Source organism: Engystomops pustulosus, chromosome 10 (assembly GCF_040894005.1).
Source record: "Engystomops pustulosus chromosome 10, aEngPut4.maternal, whole genome shotgun sequence".
Classification (NCBI taxonomy): Eukaryota; Metazoa; Chordata; class Amphibia; order Anura; family Leptodactylidae; genus Engystomops; species Engystomops pustulosus.
The window spans coordinates 90156095-90178553 of NC_092420.1; the positions used below are offsets into that span (position 1 = coordinate 90156095).

Sequence of the window (22459 nt, forward strand, 5' to 3'; positions counted from 1 at the left end):
ATTGTATATTTTCTAGTAATAAGACATCATTTACTACATTCTGAGGGTATATACATAAAGGGGTTCTCAAATCTGTGCATTACAGATCCATAGGAGAGATCATTAGTTTTTAACCATAAGGGTTCAACATCTGGCACCCCAACAATCAACTAATCTACTAATGACTTATCATTAGCCCATTACACATATGATAAAGTAATTACAATTAATTTGTGTTATGCAGAAAGTGAGGACTATGGGATCAGACGACACCTTTTTGTTGTCTGTTATCATGGAGACGTATTGCTCCACCACGCCGCCATAAACACAAAACAGCAGGGAATTTGTAACAAATCTGGAAAGTTGTTTCTTCTTTACTGTGGATGCATTGGAGTAATTAAACTGGTTATAAAGGTTGAGTTTTCTGGGCCAGGCTGGGGGAGTGTGATTTGGCATGAATTGCTCCATACTTAACATGCATGCTGGATATTTAGAATTGAAGTGCTTTCCACACAATCTAGAAATAGACAGTTTATTAATCTAAACTGCAAGCACATGTAGAAGAGGCCTGGAGATTGACATCTCCGGGATTAGTTTAGCCCTGTTTTTTTTCCAGAGGTCATCTCCATGGAGCTGGGGAAGAATGCTAAATAAATGGCTCCGCGCTCTTCCCAGGCCTCGCTCAGCGCTGAATACATATCATTTCACTTTCGGCCTCCTGGACCATTTTTTACAAAACAATATTGCGATGTGGGGACTGGGAATTTATTTTGACTTTGTTCCTATTTCCTCCCCTCCACCTCCTGCAGTACTTGTAGACTTTTAGCTATACTTGTGATGAAACCTGATGGAGAAGGCTGGGAGGAGAGTTTAATCTATGTGGGACCTGTAATTACAAGAACCTGGACCGGTTAATGGCATTCAATCCTACGATCAATGCCTTTTTATGGGTCCGCTACATGAAAGATCACTTGGCTGCCTGCAACCCCATTGAGCCAGGAGATGGCGGCGGTGCTAACAAAGATCTGCAGTTTTGACAAATGATCAAACAGGCTTTGCTGTTGGCAGTTGTAATGGCACAATAGAGCGGAGGGCACACACAAAAATAGTACATAAAAGCTTTGGAATTTTCAGATTTCTTGCAATTCCTACCTGACCTTTTCATCTGCCTCCCCACTCTTGTCTCTTATTCTGCAGTCACTGTTGTTATCGGCTACAATCAAGAGAGAAGGGGAATCACCCACGGCTTCGCCTCACTCCACGGACGAAATCCACCACTCGGACAGATACCAGGTGCGCAGCTTCACAAATCCTGCAAAAAAAGAGATGAAAAGTGCAAAATGAGCAGTTAATTACTAGGCGGCGGCCATAGAAACCGTTAACACAGTGGGATAATAGGGTCATTTATTGATACAGCTGGAACTGCTCGGCCCTTAAATCATTGCTGTCATGTTGCGGGGTTCGGAGATTAATTTCTGAATTATGTGATGATACAGACTCGACTTTCTGTAATGTGACAGTGGTCCTGCAGACGAGTGAGTGCTGCTGCTACATAATGTACTACCCAAATAGTAACTGCATGACACATACTGAAACTATAGTGTAAAAGACTGTCCGGGCCTTCATCATCTCACCACATAGTTTATGTTTACACCCTCACTGGCAAGATTATATCACTGCAAGTATCTGACCAAATCACAGACAGCCTAATACAATTTATAGTTAGTGGTGTCCATTTGCATAGTGGATCCATAGTGGATGCAAGGACTAGTAGCAATGAGCTGACATCACCTGATAACAGGACACCACACATACACACACTCCTCATCACAGCTCTGAGGAGTCAGAATAGTGAGTGCAGCTCAGGAGTATAATACAGGATGTAACTCAGGATGAGAATTGGATAAGTAATGTCATGTATGTACACAGTAATCAGTAATGTGTGTACTGTGAGCAGTTGCCTCTCTAAATCCATAGTTAAGCTGCTCAGTAACACATATCATATTATGATCTGGACGCCAGGTTGTCCCCGAATGGAGATGTATTAAGTCCATGATATCATCAGAGCTGCAGTTCCTGTCTGGTCCTTGTCTTGAGTGAAGCTGTCAGCCTGTAGAGTGACGTGTACATTCAGTGCTGGCAGTGATCGGGCTCGCAGAGTGCAGCACTTTCTGAGTCGCGTCCGTGTCATTACAGCTGGACTGACATGTTTCTGTCCGAGAGCCATTAACATTGACAGCTCTGAGGATGTCACATCCCGCACCACTGCAGAATCACAATCACAGACTGAGGCCACGAGCGCAGCACAGAATGTAAAGGAGCTCCAGCCCTGGGGACAGTCTATTACTCTCTGTTATCAGCCATTTCATCCTGGGGAGAGGAAACTGTACATGGGAATACAATCTATTACCCTCTCTTATGAGCCATTTCATCACTGGGAGAGTAGACTGCATGAAGGGGGGGTGGGGGGTACAATCTATTATTCTCTGTTATCAGCCAATTCATCCTGGAGAAAGTAGATTGTAAAGGGGGATAACAATCTCTGTTATTCTTGGCAGGGGCATAAAGATAGTTCCCCAAGATCAGCTTGGTACTATTAGCAACTTGCCCCCGACCTTTGAACAGTATCACACAGGGTATGATGAGAGCCGTCAACAAGCATCCAGCACACAGGTAGATACTCTCTAGTCAGTATCGCACACGATTAGATACTCTCTAGTTAGTATCGCACACGATTAGATACTCTCTAGTCAGTATCACACACGATTAGATACTCTCTAGTCAGTATCACACACGGTTAGATACTCTCTAGTCAGTATCACACTCGGTTAGATACTCTCTAGTCAGTATCGCACACGATTAGATACTCTCTAGTTAGTATCGCACACGATTAGATACTCTCTAGTCAGTATCACACACGGTTAGATACTCTCTAGTCAGTATCACACTCGGTTAGATACTCTCTAGTCAGTATCACACACAGGTAGATACTCTCTAGTTAGTATGGCATACGATTAGATACTCTCTAGTCAGTATCGCACACGATTAGATACTCCCTAGTCAGTATCACACACGGCTAAATACTCTTTTGTCAGTATCACACACGATTAGATACTCTCTAGTCAGTATCCCACAGGGTTAGATACTCTCTAATCAGAATCACACACGGCTAGATACTCTCTTGTCAGTATCACACACGGTTAGATACTCTGGTCAGTATCACACACGGTTAGATACTCTCTAGTCAGTATCACACTCGGTTAGATACTTTCTAGTTGGTATCACACGTCAGATACTCTAGTCAGTATCACACACGGTTAGATACTCTAGTCAGTATCACACACGGTTAGATACTCTAGTCAGTATCACACACGGTTAGATACTCTCTTGTCAGTATCACACTCGGTTAGATACTCTCTTGTCAGTATCACACACAGGTAGATACTCTCTAGTCAGTATCACACACGGTTAGATACTCTCTAGTCAGTATCACACACGGTTAGATACTCTCTAGTCAGTATCACACACGGTTAGATACTCTCTAGTCAGTATCACACTCGGTTAGATACTCTCTAGTCAGTATCACACTCGGTTAGATACTCTCTAGTCAGTATCACACACAGGTAGATACTCTCTAGTTAGTATGGCATACGATTAGATACTCTCTAGTCAGTATCGCACACGATTAGATACTCCCTAGTCAGTATCACTCACGGCTAAATACTCTTTTGTCAGTATCACACACGATTAGATACTCTCTAGTCAGTATCACACTCGGTTAGATACTCTCTAGTCAGTATCACACACAGGTAGATACTCTCTAGTTAGTATGGCATACGATTAGATACTCTCTAGTCAGTATCACACTCGCTTAGATACTCTCTAGTCAGTATCACACACGGCTAGATACTCCCAAGTCAGTATCACACTCGGTTAGATACTCCCTAGTCAGTATCACACTCAATTAGATACTCTCTAGTCAGTATCACACTCGGTTAGATACTCTCTAGTCAGTATCACACTCGGTTAGATACTCTCTAGTCAGTATCACACTCGGTTAGATACTCCCTAGTCAGTATCACTCGCTTAGATACTCCCTAGTCAGTATCACACACGTTTAGATACGATAGTCCTCTCAGTCCCTCTTGTACCGGGCACGGGACAGGTCTGTCACAACCTCAGTCTCTCGCGCCTGCGCACTTTCTTCTCGTTTCCCGCCTCTCGGTTGTCATGGCGACGGCATACGCGTGGTCACGTAGACGCCACTGAATTCCCAGCGTGCTCCTGTCACATGACCATAACCAAGATGGCGGCCGCGCTGCGCTCCTCCGGGCTGTGAGGAATACAATCCGCCGCCATCAGCCCCAGGCTCGGGCAACGGGCAGCGCTCCCGTCTAGGCCGGGTATGAGCGGCGGCCGCGGGGCCGTGGAGGCCGGTATTTGAGGCGGCCATGCAGAGTGAGGACGGCGGCGGCCGCAGAGAGGAGGTGGGTTTGTTTACATCCGCAGCCTGAGGAGAGGAGGAGCCGCCGCCGCCATCACCGTTACCGTCCCGCACCGCAGACTGTAACCGCTGATCTCTTCTCTCCTTACAGACCTTCCTGAGAGTGCGGGCCAACAGGCAGACCCGGCTGAATGGTGAGTGGCGCCATCACCCCGCACAGGAGCTGCGTACCCTGCCATCATCAGTGTAACGGCCGCACTGTACCTGCATACTCTGTACCCCTGCGATCATCTCACTGGTCCCTATGTGTGGCCTTATGACCCCTTTAATTACCTTGCGGTTTCGTGACCCCTGCGCTCCCCTTGTCAAACACCCCCCGACCCTCCGTGTGTGACCCCTGCATTTCCCCCGTGTGTGTGGCGCCGTGACCCCTGCGCTCCCCTCGCTTCCTCCGTGTGTGTGGCGCCGTGACCCCTGCGCTCCCCTCGCTTCCTCCGTGTGTGTGGCGCCGTGACCCCTGCGCTCCCCTCGCTTCCCCCGTGTGTGTGGCGCCGTGACCCCTGCGCTCCCCTCGCTTCCCCCGTGTGTGTGGCGCCGTGACCCCTGAGCTCCCCTCGCTTCCCCCGTGTGTGTGGCGCCGTGACCCCTGAGCTCCCCTCGCTTCCCCCGTGTGTGTGGCGCCGTGACCCCTGAGCTCCCCTCGCTTCCCCCGTGTGTGTGGCGCCGTGACCCCTGAGCTCCCCTCGCTTCCCCCGTGTGTGTGGCGCCGTGACCCCTGAGCTCCCCTCGCTTCCCCCGTGTGTGTGGCGCCGTGACCCCTGAGCTCCCCTCGCTTCCCCCGTGTGTGTGGCGCCGTGACCCCTGAGCTCCCCTCGCTTCCCCCGTGTGTGTGGCGCCGTGACCCCTGAGCTCCCCTCGCTTCCCCCGTGTGTGTGGCGCCGTGACCCCTGAGCTCCCCTCGCTTCCCCCGTGTGTGTGGCGCCGTGAGCCCTGCGCTCCCCTCGCTTCCCCCGTGTGTGTGTGTCGCCGTGACCCCTGCGCTCCCCTCGCTTCCCCCGTGTGTGTGGCGCCGTGACCCCTGCGCTCCCCTCGCTTCCCCCGTGTGTGTGGCGCCGTGACCCCTGCGCTCCCCTCGCTTCCCCCGTGTGTGTGGCGCCGTGACCCCTGCGCTCCCCTCGCTTCCCCCGTGTGTGTGGCGCCGTGACCCCTGCGCTCCCCTCGCTTCCCCCGTGTGTGTGGCGCCGTGAGCCCTGCGCTCCCCTCGCTTCCCCCGTGTGTGTGGCGCCGTGAGCCCTGCGCTCCCCTGGCATTCCCCGTGCTGGACCCTGTGTGGGGCGCTGTGTCCTATTTTCCTATTCCTCTCCTCCTTGTGTGACCTCACTGTGCTGTGGTGCTGCATGCGACACTGGAAGCAAACGTGCTATGGGCAAGTGTGTTTGTGGCCATAGGGAGTAGCGTGATCCAATGTGAGGTGGGTCCAGTGAGCCATGTCTGTCTGGCCCCGTGTCCTGCTGCAGGTCTTCATGGTGGCCACCAGTTGCATAGTAGCCGGTGTCATTAGAAAAGGAAGAACATCTCTGCTCCTTTTCTTGCAGACTGTCCCCCATGGTCACTTGCAGTACCACAAGCTGCCACAGTTGATTACGTTACTAGATCTTTCTAAAGTTTTCTCAGTATTTCTATAGTGTGATGTGTAAGTTGGTGTCGTATTTATTGGATCGTTCTTTCTTTCTGTCTTCTGCTCTGGCAGCCCGGATTGGAAAGATGAAACGACGAAAGCAAGATGAGGGACAGGTATGTCCGCTCTGCAGTCGGCCTTTGTCTGGATCCGAGGAGGAGATGAGTAGACATGTGGAACTGTGTCTAGCTAAGGTAGAGGAACAGGGAGGCCATCCTAGCCCCCGCCATCTTCTGTCTCTGCTTCCTCCTCTGTACTCACCTGTATAGTCTGGGACATCTCTTCCCTGTAGGCGCAGATCTTGTAGTGCAGCTCTTGTAGTCAGCCGCTCCTTTTCCAGTTCTAGATATTAAATATCTGTGTGATTATCAGATTCCTCTCTTCTCACTGGCCATCTTCTTGCCTTCACACAGAGAGAGACCTGCATGAATGAAGACGACTCTGTAGACATTGAGAACGAGAATGGACATCGGTTTGAGGAGTACGAGTGGTGCGGACAGAAGAGGATCCGGGCCACTACTCTGTTAGAAGGGGGATTCCGTGGTAAGTCCGTCATGGGTGGTCTCTCTATCCATGATGTAAATGCTGGGGTACGGACCAGGGGGAGCCCTCGCCTCCAGTAAATACTGGAATGTGAGTAATTTCTGTACATTTCATGGAGCACTTTTATCTCTTTATGGCTCTCATTATGTTGGCGTACACGTGTAACCCTACACTGTGGTGCAGTTCATTTGCCTCAGCCACATGCTCCCCGTATGTCAGTGATGGTGAACCTTTTACAGACCGAGTGCCCAAACTACATCCAAATTCCACTTATTTACCGTGTAGTGCCTGCATGGAATATATATTATACCTTAACTTACTGCTACCTGTTCTTCTACATCTTTCAATTGTATCGGCCGCCTGAGGCCAACAGTACAGTTGACAGAAGGAAGGCAAATTCAAACTATCATTGTAGCTTCTTTCCGGGGTCTCTCTGTACAGGAAGTAATGGTGGGTCCAGCAAGATGACCCCCAAAGATGATGCAGTTTTGTCAACACCTTCTTACTTTCCCCGCAGTTCCAATCACCCAATAAAGTGTCACTTTAAAATAGCGCTGAGAGCAGCATCTCTTAAGTTGAAGATTCAGTGTTTTGTGAACTCTGTCCTTGGACAATGGCCTGAGTTCCCGCAGAAAGGGCTCAGAGTGCCACCTCTGGCACCCGTGCCATAGGTTCGCCATCACTGCCCTATGTGCTGCCGTGTTCCTGACATGTCTTGAGATGTGTTTGAAGCATCAGGTAGTGTAATATGTTGCGCTGCCAGATTGCTGTTTTCCTGAGAGCCCGCTGCCGTGCTCTGTTGATGTCTTATTTGCAGGTGCCAGTTTTGTTTTTCTGTTCGTAATAGAACATTCTTATTCCTTTGAATGGAGCAGAAATGTGAGGTTCTCACTGGTCGGCAGTAAGCCATCTGCTCCTCAGGTCTCTGCAGCACATCGCACCTCACAGCCCAGCATGCCACAATAGATGCTCATGTCCTGATTGATGCGGGAGCACAGCCTTTATGTTAAGAGCTTTGTTTGTTGTATCTGATGGAGAGAAAATCCTCAGAATGGATCTGAAACCAATAATATCACATGGAAGCCGCTGTCATCACTTAAATGGCTTAACATGGCGAGAAGAGAAGAATCCAGGGCCACAACTAACAGGCAGATCAATGCAGAGAACACAGAGGACTGAGCTGTGCTGCACCAACGTATCATTGCCTGTCATATCGATGAGGCTTTTGGTGACATTCTCATTTAACCATTTGAGTTACGTAGGTGCGAACATTTTTTTTTTTCCTAGTGCTGTCCTTGTACCTTTCTGTCTTTACATGGAGTTGTGTCTCATATACTTCGGCTCAGCTCTGAGTGTATGACTTGCAGGACGGACATAATAAGTCTTATTTGGAAGTTGTCGTCGGCAGCACTGGGTGGAGGAGCCCGGATTGAGCAGTATGTCAGTCTATTGATCTCACGGCATCCTCCTGCCTCTGAGCACAAGCAGCAGCGTGCCTAATGTGATTGAAAGGCAGTTTAAATGGCAATGACCTTTTCAGGGGAAATTAGATTGCCTGCCAAGAGTGGTTAGAGGGAGTGATAACGCCGGCTTCAGGAAGCTGTCCAGTCACATTCTGGGAAAGACATGGCATGCCAGCAGTCTGTGGCGCCCCTTGTTGGCTGCATCATACAATCTGGGGTTCCCTTAACCTCTCTCTATCCAGGGATATTCTTTTTTTGGGACGTGACCTTTGTACTCCAGCTTGTACAGCGCTAATAGCCAGAGCCTAATTTACTCTGACACTGACAATGCACCTCAGGACGCTGTCTTTATTGAGGATGCCGTGTCACAAGCCATCAGCCACAGGTTAGCGTGACATGTAGGCAGCCAGCTCCTCTCACTCATCATCCGCCTCCAAGACTGGCTGCTGGCCACCAATTTACAGGAGTGGACGGGATCAGAATTGCTTTCATTTGGAAAAGTCTGGGTAGAAATTTAATTTTGATTAAAGGGAGGAAAGTTTCTCGTTGTCAGGTGTTGGATACTGATCCTGGATAGTGGAGCTACTAAATCTGTTTGTGGGATCTCCACAAATCTATTATGGTTCCAGTGCTGTTGAATGTGCCCCCACGGATTGCTTGTATATTAAGGCGCACCTGCACTGAGGTCAGATGTCCTGCATCACTACCTGTCAAATGCTGCACCACCTCGGTCAATCAGCGTCAGTGGCACAGGCCAAGCCCCCCCCCCAGGTGTGAACAACCCTTCCTGCACTGTCAACGTTTACATCTTCTCACCTGTAACATCTTGCACCTTTTGCTTACACTGGCCACTCTGTCCAATGTGCGGCTGTGTCCTGAGCAGCTGGTTGTATGGAGGTGATCTGCACACCTGGATTATAGCTGAATTGGGCCCCTGTGCTATATGGCCTCCTGTTATGTATGGGCCTTTAATCTGTCCCAGGGTGGACTCTGCACTGTGTATTTTGTGTAATTCCAGCAGTCACGTGGTGATGCCCTCCCACGGCCTTCAGCACAGAGCTGGTTAATTTGTCTGCTTCTCCCCGGTAATCGCCTCTATCCTCATTTCTAAATGCGCCTGGCAGGTTGTTATCCTCCAATCTCTGGGCTGATTGGCCGTGCAGCTCTGTGACTTTTAATTAAAGAGCTGGAAATGTGTATAAAAGCTGCCAGCAGTGACGGGTCTGGAACACGGGCTGCGAGAAGAGAGAATTTCCCTGAGGACTGCCCGGAGTAATGGAAAGGATATGCAGCCCTGAGAAACCACAGTAACCCCGCACCAACCCAGCTCACCAGACTGCAGGGGTCTCTACACGGGGAACAGAACACCAACATGCAGGATAGATGTCAGTCTGTATACTTATGTTATGTATGCACAAGCAGAATAGTGAGAGCAGCTCTGTGATATAATAAAAAATGTAACTCTGGATCACTTCAGGATAAGTAATGTCAAATATGTACACAATGGCTGCACCAGCAGCAGAATAGTGAGTGCAGCTGTGGAGTATAATACAGGATGTAACTCAGGATCAGTACAGGATAAGTAATGTCATGTATGTACACAGTGACTGCACCAGCAGAATAGTGAGTGCAGCTCTGGAGGATGTTAATTGGGATGGGGATATGTAATTGTGCAATTCTGTAGCTCTGGGTTTTCCATATTACGATCTATGACACTGTGGGGCACATGTATCAAACTTTTGACTTAATCTTTTTCTTTAATTTTTGATACTTTTGCTCATTTGCGCCCAAAACTGTCTCCTTTCAAAGTTCGCCATTGTCCAGTTTCCTTCAGTGTTCCCTGAGTTATCACCTTAATCCAGATGTGAAAGTTGCAACTTTTTAAAAAAGTCGCAAATTTTTGCTCGAATCAACGGATGCTCCTGACCAGGTTTAGGAATTAACTGCGGCTTTTGGAGACTTTTTTGCGACCTTTGTTTTTAAAAGGCGCACGTTCACTACAGACCAAACGCCACATGCATCAATAAAGTAAAAACGTTGAGATACATCTGACCAGCAGAAAAGTCTAAAAAAACAGACAGAAAAAGCCAGACCTATGATACATGTGTCCCTTTGTGTTCTGGCCTTAGGAAGGTTCATCTCTTCCCTGTTGCTCCCATGTGTAGAGCGGAGGTTTCCCTCTAGTAATAGTCTGAGGGATTTGGGGCCGGTGCCAGCTGCTGGCCGTGTTCTCTGGTGCTGGAGGAATTGCTCTTGGTCATGAGTGAGCAGCTGAGGAGAAGCGGGCGGATTACTAGTTGTGTTCAGCTCGGTGTTTTCCAGGCGGCTGCAGGTGTGAAGCGTCAGCACACGTGGCTCTCTGCCAGGGCTGCTTATACATCAATATGCTGATTAATTGATTAAATTAACAGGGAATTTTGTTCTGCTAGCATGGTCGTAAAAATGCAGTTTGGGGTTAAAGAGACGCTGTTTTTTTCACTTTTAATGAAATTTCACATTTCAACACTTGGATATTTTGACTTCTTCCCTTCAAAGTGAAGCGTTGTGGGGCTGTTGCAGGCGGTGCGGCGGTGGATGGCTTCCAGCTGTTTGGTTAGGAGCAGTGTTGAGTCCTCAGGTGCGGGGACATTTTCCCTTCTGCTTTAGATTTTGGATTTGATTACCTGAGTTGTTAAACTCCCCTGATCCCCCTCCTGTCAGCGCTACTTATTTACCTAGAAATGTGGCCGGAGCACAAGGCTTCACCCCCGCCACGCCTGTAAGTGGAGCCGCCGCCTGCACATGTTCCTGTCATCTTCCCCATAGCACTAGAGGGGTGTGAATGGTGTACGCAGCTCTCCTGCTATTGATCAGTACTGAAGGGTTTTCTGCTAGGATGTAGTTTTGTCCCTGTAAATCTCAGATTGTTATGTGGAGGGGGGGTGCTTTGTGATTTTCGGCAAGTGGAGGGAGTCTGGCATGTAAGAGGCGCGGGGTGTAAGTGATCCTGATAGGTGTGCTCTGATTGATCGGAGGAGTTTGTCTCCTGACTGTCAGGAGGTTTATAGAGGTGCCAGTCACCGCAGCCTCTGAAATTGCCTGCGCCGGAGAGCGATCACACCAGGAGACAGCCTGCAACTTTGTTGTGCCTTGTGTGTGTGCGGAGCCTGAGCCCCCGGGTCAATCTTTATTATCCTCCCCTCGTCACCGGGCCGAAACGTCTTGCTTTATTTATTTACTTTGGAGCTCCCGTCACACAGTGATCTGGTTATCGGCCAGGAAGCCATCACCCCCATCCCCATTAATTTCTACAGATTAATTGACGGTGACATAAATTGTGACCCTTCGTTTTCCACTTTATAGTTTGCAGCAAATTGCTCTCTACTCCCCAGTATTAATAATGGGGCTCCTCTCGGCACATCACTACAAGGACCAGACAGGGAACGTCTTCATCTTGCCTTTGTTTTACTATGGGGCGTCCATGAGATGCAGCTTTTTCCCGTACAACCTGATGTAAAGGGTTGTCCAGGCTTCAGGGAATGCCACCAAATCTGCAGCACTCTGACCCTTGCCTCCCCCTGTGTGGATAAGGGCAAAAATCCTCTCATTGTGCATTTTTCTGGTGTAAACTAACGGGCGGTGCTTACAGTCTTACACAAGATTTCTCATCCAGGATCCCTTAAACCTAAAGTAATAAATTCCATCAAAAATTGGTAGATTTTTTTTTTTCCCATTGCCCCTTTTAACCGTGTGAATTCTCCTTAGTAAATTGTTGTATATCCTAACCCTGAATGGCTGTGTTTAGTTTACTTTGGGGGTAATTTTGTCTTTCAGATGAGTCTCAGTACAGCCCTGCGCCTGTGATGTGCCAGGCGCTGAAGGCTCTTCTTGGCTCACCCAGAAATCACATCTCCAACCCAATTATACATCTGTGCGGCTTGTTACACGTTGCGTTTCTTCCTGACCTTTAGATTTCCTTGTTCAGGTCACCGTTCTGATCATCCATACACATGTATACCTCATGTAACACGCCTGATTGCAGAGTCTTACAAAGGTCATCCTGTTACTCTCCTATGTCGGTGTCAATAAGACCTGCTGCAGACATGGCCACCCAATCCAGCACTGCACACAGATCCAGGCTAGCTTTGGCCACCGACTCGGAGTCAAGCGGTTTCAGACGTCAAATATTTGAACAGCTGCTGGAGGTTTTTACTGGCGCGAATACAGAGGCGACAGCAGGAAATCAGGGGTCAACCTCCGCAGGGACGCAACTAAAAACTGTCACCAAATGTGTAACACTGGCAGGGCACGGCCGCTGCACCTCGGCTTCCGGGAACGCTGGTCGGGCAGCACCTGCGGCTCGTGCATCGCTTTATGAGCCCATTAATCACAGTTATGATCTGTTCACTAATTAAATTAGTGGCCGGGCACCATAATTGTAAATCTATCCTGCATTTGTTGCCACTCTTGTGCAAATCCCACTGGTGGGTCAGTAGGGGGCGCCCTCATGCTGGCTCCATGCTGTGCTCTTGGTAGGTTAGGTCTTGTTCTCCTATGGTAAGTGTTGCAGCTTACTGGTAGCTCCAGGACAAGATCCGCTGTAATACCTGCTATTGTGTGGAGAAGTGAAGCTAATGGAGAGGAGACTTTTCATTCTCTAACAAAGCCTAAAAGGGGTTGCCCATGAAAGAAAGTTCTCTTAACCCACCAATGTCATTTTTAACCCCTTACTTAACAATTTTACTCAGGAGCTAAAACAGCAATAAAACCATCACTCAGCGATGGTCAGTGAATGCTGCTGCTTCCCGGCAGGAAGTGCCTGTGTCTCAGCTGGTCTTGTAATATGCAGGGAGGAAGGGTAGGAGGTACAGAGCACTGCAGTGTGCAGACAGGAGAAGCTAATCGTGAGGAGAATCCGAACACAGTCAGAAGATTTATGGTCGTAAACAGGGACAATTAAATTGTAAATCTGGTTACATTTGGTTATCCTACATATATCTAACAATCTTGTATTTGTGGGAATACCCCTTTAATGGAAGTAACATTTGTTGTTCTTGATTTTGCAGGATCTGGATTTATTATGTGTAGCAGCAAAGAAACTCACGACAGCGATGCAGATCTGGACGTTGATGGAGACGACACCCTAGAATATGGCAAAGCACAGTATCCTTTTATAGGTATTATGGGTAGACGGACTCTCTCTACTCCAAATGACATTCCAGTTCCTTCTGATCCGGTCAGCTCCAGCATTCTCCACTGCATGTTTTCCTTGACTACCTGTCCCCTAGGTACACAGAAGCCGACGTCATCCCATGTACCGGAGAGGAGCCCGCAGAAGCCAAGGAACGTGAGGCGCTGCGGGGAGCAGTATTAAAGTAAGTAATATAAGATGCCTAGATTTACATCCATGAGAGGATCAGAATATAGATCTATAAAACTGTATCTCCCACCATGCCCATACACCTTACCCCTATCCCTATTTGCATCTACATCTATACATGACCGCCCTGTTCTTTCTCCCTGATGACAGTGGAGGAACGCCCAGCACCAGAATAACAACAGAGTTTTCCAAATGGGGCAACGACGGTGAGTACAGAAATCCCAAACCATTAACTCTGATGTTGTCCTCCCTCATATCTGCTTCTCTATGGATGTCTGCTTCATTTTATCCCAACTTTTGTTGCAGAAATGCCATCGACGAGTAACGGAGAGAACAGTAAACAGGAAGCCATGCAGAAGACGTGTAAGAACAGCGACATTGAAAAGTGAGTTGTGGTGCTACAAAGGGTTGAATCACCACAGATAACTCCCACCCGCACACAGCAATTCTAATAGAGTAAGGCCTCAGTTATTGTGAGCTATACTGGAGACTCTCCCCTGTGCATTCCTTACCTCCTGGTCTCACCATAACTGATGTGAACTAGACCTGGCTTGTTCACACTTGGCTTTGGGGTCATCAAATGGAATTGCCTGGTGGTCCCATGTATTAGCGCTCAGGTATCCCTGTAATAATCCTGTGTCAATGTATGCTCAGAACACAACAGCCGCACTTCACATAAGAAATGCAGAGCTTGTGGTGACAAATGCATCCGAGCTTCCCTGTCACATCCATGGATCCAGGCCTGCTGCTATTGAACATCAGGTTCCAAACCTGAAGCTGGCCCCTGTCTTTTCTCTACACACATCTCGTATCTGCGGTGTAAGGTACAGATGTGGTGGACATGGTACCACGTCACACTGTACATGGAGGAGTGTCACATCTGTCACACGCGGAGTAAGAAATGTGTAGCCCTTCCCGTTTTTATACATGTATCAGTCTTGTCCCGGCAGTGAGCTCTGGTCATCCGTCCTCTGTCCTGGAGAGACTTATTACTATCCTGGGTAGACTGGATTTTCATGTAATAAATAGCCTGGTGCTCTGTGTGCGGCCGGACGCGTCGCCCCAGGTGTATCTGTACCGGTGTCGGTGAAATGAATTGATCACAAGACTGCAGCCTGATGTGTATTCAAAAGGAAAGAGGGGGAGGGGGAGTGCGGACCATCTGCTCGCTAACTACTCCCGCGCTCAGCCGTGATATATGGCGACCCGGCCCGGCAGGCTAAATTGATTCATCTCCAGTTTCTGTTTCTTAATCTGGAGCTAAATTGGTTTCATTTTTCTTGTTTGGCGCTGAGGGCGGCGGAGGCTTGGGGCGCTGCAGGCCCGGCCCTGAGCAGTTTCATTTTTCATAACTCTCACTTTCAGCTTTTTTTTTTTTTTTTTTTTTCCTTAACCTTTTTTTTTTTTTTTTTTTGTTTAAGCAGCGGTGCCTTTATTGATTGCTTTGCATTTAGCCTCTTGATTAACATTTACAAAACAAATGCATGGAAAGCGGCAGCTTCATCACCGTGTCCCACGCTTTCCCTTCATTGTAAGAATCTACTCCAGGTCATCTCCATCATGGCCCTGGTGCACAAGACTAATGAGCCGCTAGAAGAGCTGCACTCACTCAGCTGAGCCGCCAGCTATTCACCCATCTATCCCATGAGCTTGGGCCCTAATCACCCACCATCGCCATGTCCTACCCCAACATTGTAATTATTGTCACTGTTGTATTTTTCCTGTGACCACAGGAAGGGCCGGGGTGACTACTCCTCCGGGTCACCGACCATTTGTTTTCCTCAATTTTGTGTTGTCATAAATTCATTCCAGCCGGTGGCGGTCGATCACTTTATCTCAGTCAGGGCAGGGAACGGCTCTTCCCGGCATGATATATGACATGAAATGTCTCCGCCAGCCTCCCAATGAATCACTCCAGCTGTTTGGTGTCAGTGTTAAAGCAAACAGGACAAACGTTGCGAGTGCGGCGGCGAGGGCTATAGGAAGAGACATGACGTACCAATGTTTATTTAATAATTCTCTAATATTTCCAGCGCTGCGGCAGGAGGACCTCCAGAGGTGGGGAGGACGCTGGGAGGATCAGGAGACTCTAATCTGCTGGGGTGGGTCATCCATCACCGCGACAAGATCATTAATCAGGTGCAAGAGAAAGAGGAGGAGATGTTCTGGGAGAGGGGGGGTCTCTAGTCACTGACCACAACAGCCACAAAAAGTAACTGAGAAGTTCTGTTGTCAACCAGATACTAAGGAAGGTGTGCGGCTGGGGACCCCCCTTTGCATTAGCCGTGCACCCCCACAAGGCGCATGAATAGTGCTTCATCATAGGGATAATCAAATGTCAAAAAGAGCGGAAGCTACAAGGAGGCGAAGTGTAATGGCCGATTAGAGGGATTAGACGGCTGCAGGTTCGCTTCTTGATATTTGCACAGTCGTGTGCTTTAGGTTTGGAAACTGGATTAATATTGGGGCTTGTTCTTCTGTAAACAGGTTTTATTATCCTCTCCGTAATCCCCCCCCCCAGACCCTGCACTAGTGACGCCTCTTCTCCACCAAGGACCATAATGTGACCACCTGGGGGAGGGGGGGGGGGGGGACATTGACTAATATGGTGTCATAGCTGCTCCTGTGCTTCTCTTGTTGTGACCCGGTTATTCCAGCTTTTCTGTTACTTTATAAGATAATCTGAAGCTTATCCTCTAGTGCGAGTGGTATGAAAGGTGTCTGCACATATATCTAGAAGTACATTGTGTGTGTCCAGTGGTCCAGACAGCTGCCCTCAGTATCCCCCATGCTTTACACTGCAGTCTAGTACAACCCATCGGATCACATGTTTGAAGGTAAAGCCTCTGACTGACCAGGGTCTTGGTAACCTGCAGATCCTTCTTTTGGCCGCCTTGAACCTTTCACTCCTCACTTTGGGTGGCGTCTTGCTTTGGAGCGTTTCACCCTCCTGTCCCGGAACAGCGGCAGTGCGTGGGGGGATTTTCCAGCAGATCTTGCTGGTTCTGAGGGGCGGCTTTGTTCCCCTCCGGCCTCCGCTGCCAGGCTTGTCATCGCCTCTCGCTGCGCTGGAAGATGTTTGGGTAACACTAATAAGTATTTGGATTTGGAGGAAGCAGCGCCCTGTGGTGCTGATAGCCGAGGCCTCTGCCAAACCTGCCACCTAGAGCCCCATTCACATGCAGCCCAAGGTCCATCAGACGCTAGATTTAAAGGCGTATTCCTATCTCATGGGTGTATTGTGCTTCCTCTGTTACCATGGCAATGTCGGACAACCAGGGATTGGCAATTTTCCCATGGGGCCCCATGAGGAATTAAAATGGTGTTAGACGACCGGACCGATATATATTGGTATAACCCACCCCTACATAGAAGACCGTGAATAAAATATTACAAGATTCATTGACATAATTATTTAAGGATGGGGAGAGGAGCGCACATTTTTCAACACTCTGCTGCGGGCCGTTTAGAGAGCGGATGTGACCCCCGTGCCATACACTGCCCAGGTCTGCGGTAAATTAAAGAGGACCTGTCACCCCGAAAAAGCCCCCGCCCCCCCCCCCAAATGTGCACCACATAACCCGCTCCCTACCCCCTTTCTGGCCAGTATTTTTTCTTTTTAAATCTATGATTGGAAAGGTGTTTTAAACAGATCCGACCTCTTACAAAATAAGAGGTCGGATCCTCCTATCTGGGGAGCTGCAGTCAGCGTTATTCATAAGGGGGCCGGCTGCCACACCCCCAGCACGCCCCCTGTCACCTATAGGCGAAGCCGACAGCATGTATTGCGTAATTGCTGCCGGCTCTCCGCGATGCCGCCACGCCACCGCTGTTCCAACAGCGGCGCGGGGCTTATTCACATGGCCGGCCGCGCTGCACTGACGGCCAGCAATGTCAATAACCCCGGCGTGGTCGCAGCCACTGTCAGTGCAGCGAGGCCGGCCATGTGAATAAGCATGCGTGGCAGCATCGCGGAGAGCCGGCAGCGATTACGCAATACATGCTGCCGGCATCTCCTATTGGTCATGGGGAGCTGGGGGTGTGTCAGCCGGCCCCCTTATGAATAACGCCGACTGCAGCTCCCCAGATATGAGGATCCGACCTCTTTCCAATCATAGATTAAAAAAAAAAAATGCTGGGCAGAAAGGGGGTAGGGAGAGGGTTATGTGTGGCACATTTGGGGTGGGGGGGGGGCCTTTTTCGGGGTGACAGGTTCTCTTTAACTCTATAAAGCTGCAGGCTTCAACTGGTGGTGCTCCAGCTGTTGATAGAACTACAACTCTTAGCATGCCTTCCAGCTATGGAGAGCTACTGGTTTATCTCGCTATGTACAGTACAGTGGAATTAGTTATTAGAGGTCACATGACAAGAAGTTGTAAGTCTGTGGATGTTGTCTTGGTCACCCCAGAGCGAGCACGACCTACTACCTGACTGCCGGAGAGGTCCTAGGTCAGCGAGTGGCCAAACCATCTCCTCCCATGTGACTCTTGTAGTAGGTCAGCGAGTGGTCGAACATCTCTTCCCACCTGACTCTAGAAAGGTTGTAGGTCATCAAGCGGCCGCACCATCTCCGCCCATGTGACTCTCTCAGGTTGTAGGTCAGCGAGTGGTCGAACATCTCTTCCCACCTGACTCTAGAGAGGTTGTAGGTCATCAGGCGGTCGCACCATCTCCTCCCATGTGACTCTCTCAGGTTGTAGGTCAGCGAGTTGCCACACATCTCTTCCCACCTGACTCTAGGAGTGCGGTGAGTGATCTGCTCTAGGGGTCTGTCCTCCTCCAGTCCCCACAGATTCAGAGTCTATTAAGATTCTGCTGCTGCAAATTCTGAGATAATTTAATTAAGAGCGCGGCTTGGTGCGCTCCTCGGGGACGGCGCTGAGATTACTCAATTTAATTCTGAGCAACAAAGATGCGACTATAAGTAAACTTATGACAAATGAGCGTGCATGATGGGGGCGGCCGGGGTAAGTGAGAGCGCTAAGTGTCAAGTGGGAGGCGCCGGCACCTTGTCACCAAATAATCATATCTGGAGCCTGAGACGATGGTGATGAATATATTGTGATGACACTAATAATATCCAGGAAATCCTCACCACACGTCTCCCCCACCCCCCAACACTGAGCGCTTCCACATTTGCTTATTACTACCTCACAAAGGATATATAGGTAGAGGACGGAGCTGTGACTACCCCTAACGCAGGATATACAGGCAAGGGGTGGGGCTGTGACTACCTCTCACACAGAATATACAGGCAGGGTGAGGGGCTGTGACTACCTATCACACAGGATATACAGGCAGGGGGCGGGGCTGTGACTACCTCTCACACAGGATATACAGGCAGGGTGAGGGGCTGTGACTACCTATCACACAGGATATACAGGCAGGGGGCGGGGCTGTGACTACCTCTCACACAGGATATACAGGCAGGGGGAGGGGCTGTGACTACCTCTCACACAGGATATACAGACAGGGGGTGGGGCTGTGACTACCTCTCACACAGGATATACAGGCAGGTGGTGGGGCTGTGACTACCTCTCACACAGGATATACAGGCAGTGGTGGAGGTTATGTGTTGCTGAGCTCCCTGTGGGGAGGAATCATGGCCTCAGACCCAGGAGGCGGGGAGGAAAGCTGGGCTGGGTCATCTAGGAGAGTCCCTGGTTTGGATTTGGGCCTACACCCTGCTGCTGGTGAAGATTCTGGAGAAGACAATGTGACGGCGGCTGCAGCTGTGAGTACTCCAGTCTGTGATAAAGTGATTTATAAGAAGGAGATGGAGATTTCCAGATTACGCGCTGAAATAAAAACTGAAGCAGATTGTAAAATGAAATTAATGAAGTGCGAGCGTCTGGATAACTGTATCCGAGATCTGAGTGTCATGAGAGAGAGACATATGAAGGAGATGGGAGCCCCCCATAAAGTACAGAACTGGCCCCTTAACACAAGGAGGGAAACCCGGCTTCAGGGGTTAAAGAGGAAAGATGTGATCAGCCGCTGTAATGACTGTAACACTGTGTATGATATTGTATCACAGGGCAGCCCAGTGAGGGGCTCAGAGACTATCAAAGGGTTAAAGGTGAAAACAAAATCAATGGCACCTGAAGATCCAGTGTGTTCTGTTCAGGCCCAGAGTGAAGGAGTGACTGTGTCTGCTTCAGAGGGTAAAGTGTTAATGACTCCTGCGGTACACGCCTGTTCACACCTGACAGCAGTGACTGTGGAGAGAGCAGAGACTGCAGGTGGAGATAACCCTGCAGTGACCCCAGTATTACCAGTGACCCCAGTAATAGAGCCTGAGACTACGTGTAATAGGCCTCAAGTGGACTCGCAGTTGTCTGTAGACCAGGAGAATAACATGGAGGTCACAGACCTAATAGAGATCGCTAATGCCAGTGTACAATCACCGGTAGAGGATACCGGCTCCAGCGCACAAAGGCCGCCAGCGGAGGGCTCCAGCGTGCAAAAGCTGCCAGCGGAGGGCTCCAGCGTGCAAAAGTCACCAGCAGAGGGCTCCAGCATCCAAAACCCGCCAGCAGAGGGCTCCAGCGTGCAAAAGCTACCAGCGGGAAGCATTAGTTCCAGCACACAGGCTCCAGCAGGGGGCACTAGTTCCAGCACACAGGCTCCAGCAGGGGGCACTAGTTCCAGCACACAGGCTCCAGCAGGGGGCACTAGTTCCGGCACACAGGCTCCAGCAGGGGACACCAATCCCGGCACAGAGAATCCAGCTGGGGGAGCGGTTTCTGGTGCGCAATTGTCGTGGTCACGGAGATCAAGTGCCCAGAGCACCATAGACTCTAATAGTGGAAGACCGCAGAGACTATTCTCAAGTGTGACGAACCCCGCCCCCCAGAGGAGGAATGCCGTGCGGATTAAATACATCGGTCCTGAGGAGGGGATCCCAACACGACAGTTTATTGGGAAAGATCTTCTGAAAGGATTTATGAAGTTCGAAGCATTAGAGGTCTATGCGCTGATCCATGTGCCAACCACGAGGATCTATGACATCAGCTTCAAGCTGCCACGAAGCCTCGACCAATTCTGGGAGATCTATAACGCCACGAGAGACAACAGTATCTGGAAGTATCTCCAGGTCATCCAGCTGTCCAAGCCTCTGACCGTGGTGGTGACCATCCTTCTCCAGTCTGAGGTGGTGGCTCTGGGTGACGTGCTGCACTGGCTGCGGAGACAATGTCTGGTTCTGGATGAGCCAAACAAAATCTATGATGAAGAGGGGATCTGGAATGGCGGATATAAGGTCAGAGTGCAGCTGATCCAGGACCGGGGAGTCACCAGACATCTGCCACACGTCTTCTTCTTGGGCTCTGACAGGGGGATATGTTACTATCCTGGGCAGCCAAGACTGTGCCACAGATGTGGCGGCCGGCACATGGCGTATTCCTGCCCTCATGCCAAATGTTCCCTGTGTGGAGAGCTGGGACATCGGAGAGACGCCTGTACAGGACACGTAAGATGCAATCTCTGCTTGCTTTATGGACATACTTTTCTGGATTGTCCAGACGCTCAGCATAATAAGACCTGTGAGCCGCCAGGTGAGGAGACTGTAAAGGGAGGAGGAGGAGGAGATATACCTGCAGAAGAGGACCTCAACCAAGAGCATCATAGCTCAGGGGACCTCACTGTGGGCTCTGGTGCTGGAGTCCAGAGTTCTGGTGACCCTGGATGTCAGGGCTTGGGTGATCCAGTTACAGATCCAGTAGAGCAGCAAGTAGAGATGGTGGATGTCCAGCCTGAGGTGTCATCAGTTACTGGAGTGACCTCTGGGGTACCTGAGGATGCCTCCAGCAGTTGTCCTAGTGCCGGTACCACCACAGAAGCGATGCAGCCTATGGATGATGATGGGTTCAAGGTGGTAAAACGTAAACATGTGGCATCCGGACTGGAGTCTGGGAAACATCTATCTGCAAGAGCGTCACCGGATGTGGAGATCTCTCCTGGGAAATTCCACGTCTTAGGAGAAGAAGTGGGAGATACGTGTGATCCTGACGTGGAGGAGCGCAGTGTGGAGGAGCCGGCTGAGGAGAACATTGCCTTGTCCATGTCCACCAAGAGGTGGGGAACAAAAGGACACAGTAGTGGTAGAAGGAAGAAGACCAGGAAATCTAAGTGACCTGCATGAGTCTGAAGATCCGTGTTTATGTTGTGTGGGGACTTTAATTGTGTCTAGTGATGGCGACGGCACTGGTGATGGTGACGGCTCTGGTGATGGTGACGGCTCTGGTGATGGTGACGGCTCTGGTGATGGTGACGGCTCTGGTGATGGCGACGGCTCTGGTGACGGCTCTGGTGACGGCGGCGGCTCTGGTGATGGCGACGGCTGAGATATGAGACTTGATGAGACTTATCTGTGTAATATTGCCCAGCAGGCCGGCCTTGTGGATTGTTGTAGGGTCTTATAATTGTCTTGTGTATCAGGTGTGAATATTTTGTATTTGTGTATTATAAATAAAAAGATTGACTACCTCTCACACAGGATATACAGGCAAGGGGCGGGGCTGTGACTTCCCCTCACACAGGATATATAGGCAGGGGGTGGGGCTGTGACAACCTCACAGGATATACAGACAAGGGGTGGGGCTGTGACTACCTCACACAGGATATACAGGCAGAGGGTGGGCTGTGACTACCCCTCACACAGGATATACAGGCTGGGGGCGGGGCTGTGACTACCTCTCACACAGGATATACAGGCAGGGGAGCGGGGCTGTGACTACTTCTCACACAGGATATACAGGCAGGGGGTGGGGCTGTGACTACCCCTCACACAGGATATACAGGCAGGGGGAGGGGCTGTGACTACCTCTCACACAGGATATACAGGCAGGGGACGGGGCTGTGACTACCTCTCACACAGGATATACAGGCAGGGGGCGGGGCTGTGTCTACCCCTCACACAGGATATACAGGCAGGGGGCGGGGCTGTGTCTACCCCTCACACAGGATATACAGGCAGGGGGTGGGGCTGTGAC

General features: G+C 49.8%; 2 protein-coding genes across 10 annotated transcripts in view; one reads left to right on the forward strand and one right to left on the reverse strand.

Moving 5' to 3' along the window:
• ERI3 (ERI1 exoribonuclease family member 3) overlaps positions 1-4180 on the reverse strand; it is a 329148-nt gene extending 324968 nt beyond the window's left edge. For 3 of the 5 annotated variants that reach the window (XM_072127564.1, XM_072127566.1, XM_072127562.1), the window contains exons 1-2: positions 4095-4180; positions 1132-1291 (exon numbers count right to left, since the gene is read on the reverse strand). The gene's annotated coding sequence lies outside the window, so the exon portion shown is untranslated. The remainder of the gene's footprint in view (positions 1-1131; positions 1292-4094) is intronic. The other 2 variants (XM_072127565.1, XM_072127563.1) reach the window with 1 other exon arrangement.
• The window catches only part of RNF220 (ring finger protein 220), a 151039-nt gene that overhangs the window by 125014 nt on the left and 3566 nt on the right, over positions 1-22459 (forward strand). The window contains exons 5-12 of one of the 5 annotated variants that reach the window (XM_072127555.1): positions 1177-1272; positions 4575-4615; positions 6163-6217; positions 6515-6644; positions 13153-13249; positions 13375-13461; positions 13617-13672; positions 13773-13851. In XM_072127555.1, the coding sequence (XP_071983656.1) occupies positions 1177-1272; positions 4575-4615; positions 6163-6217; positions 6515-6644; positions 13153-13249; positions 13375-13461; positions 13617-13672; positions 13773-13851 (641 nt within the window). Of the gene's footprint in view, positions 1-1176; positions 1273-4239; positions 4467-4574; positions 4618-6162; positions 6296-6514; positions 6645-13152; positions 13250-13374; positions 13462-13616; positions 13673-13772; positions 13852-22459 lie in introns of those variants that run through there. The other 4 variants (XM_072127556.1, XM_072127553.1, XM_072127554.1 and 1 more) reach the window with 4 other exon arrangements.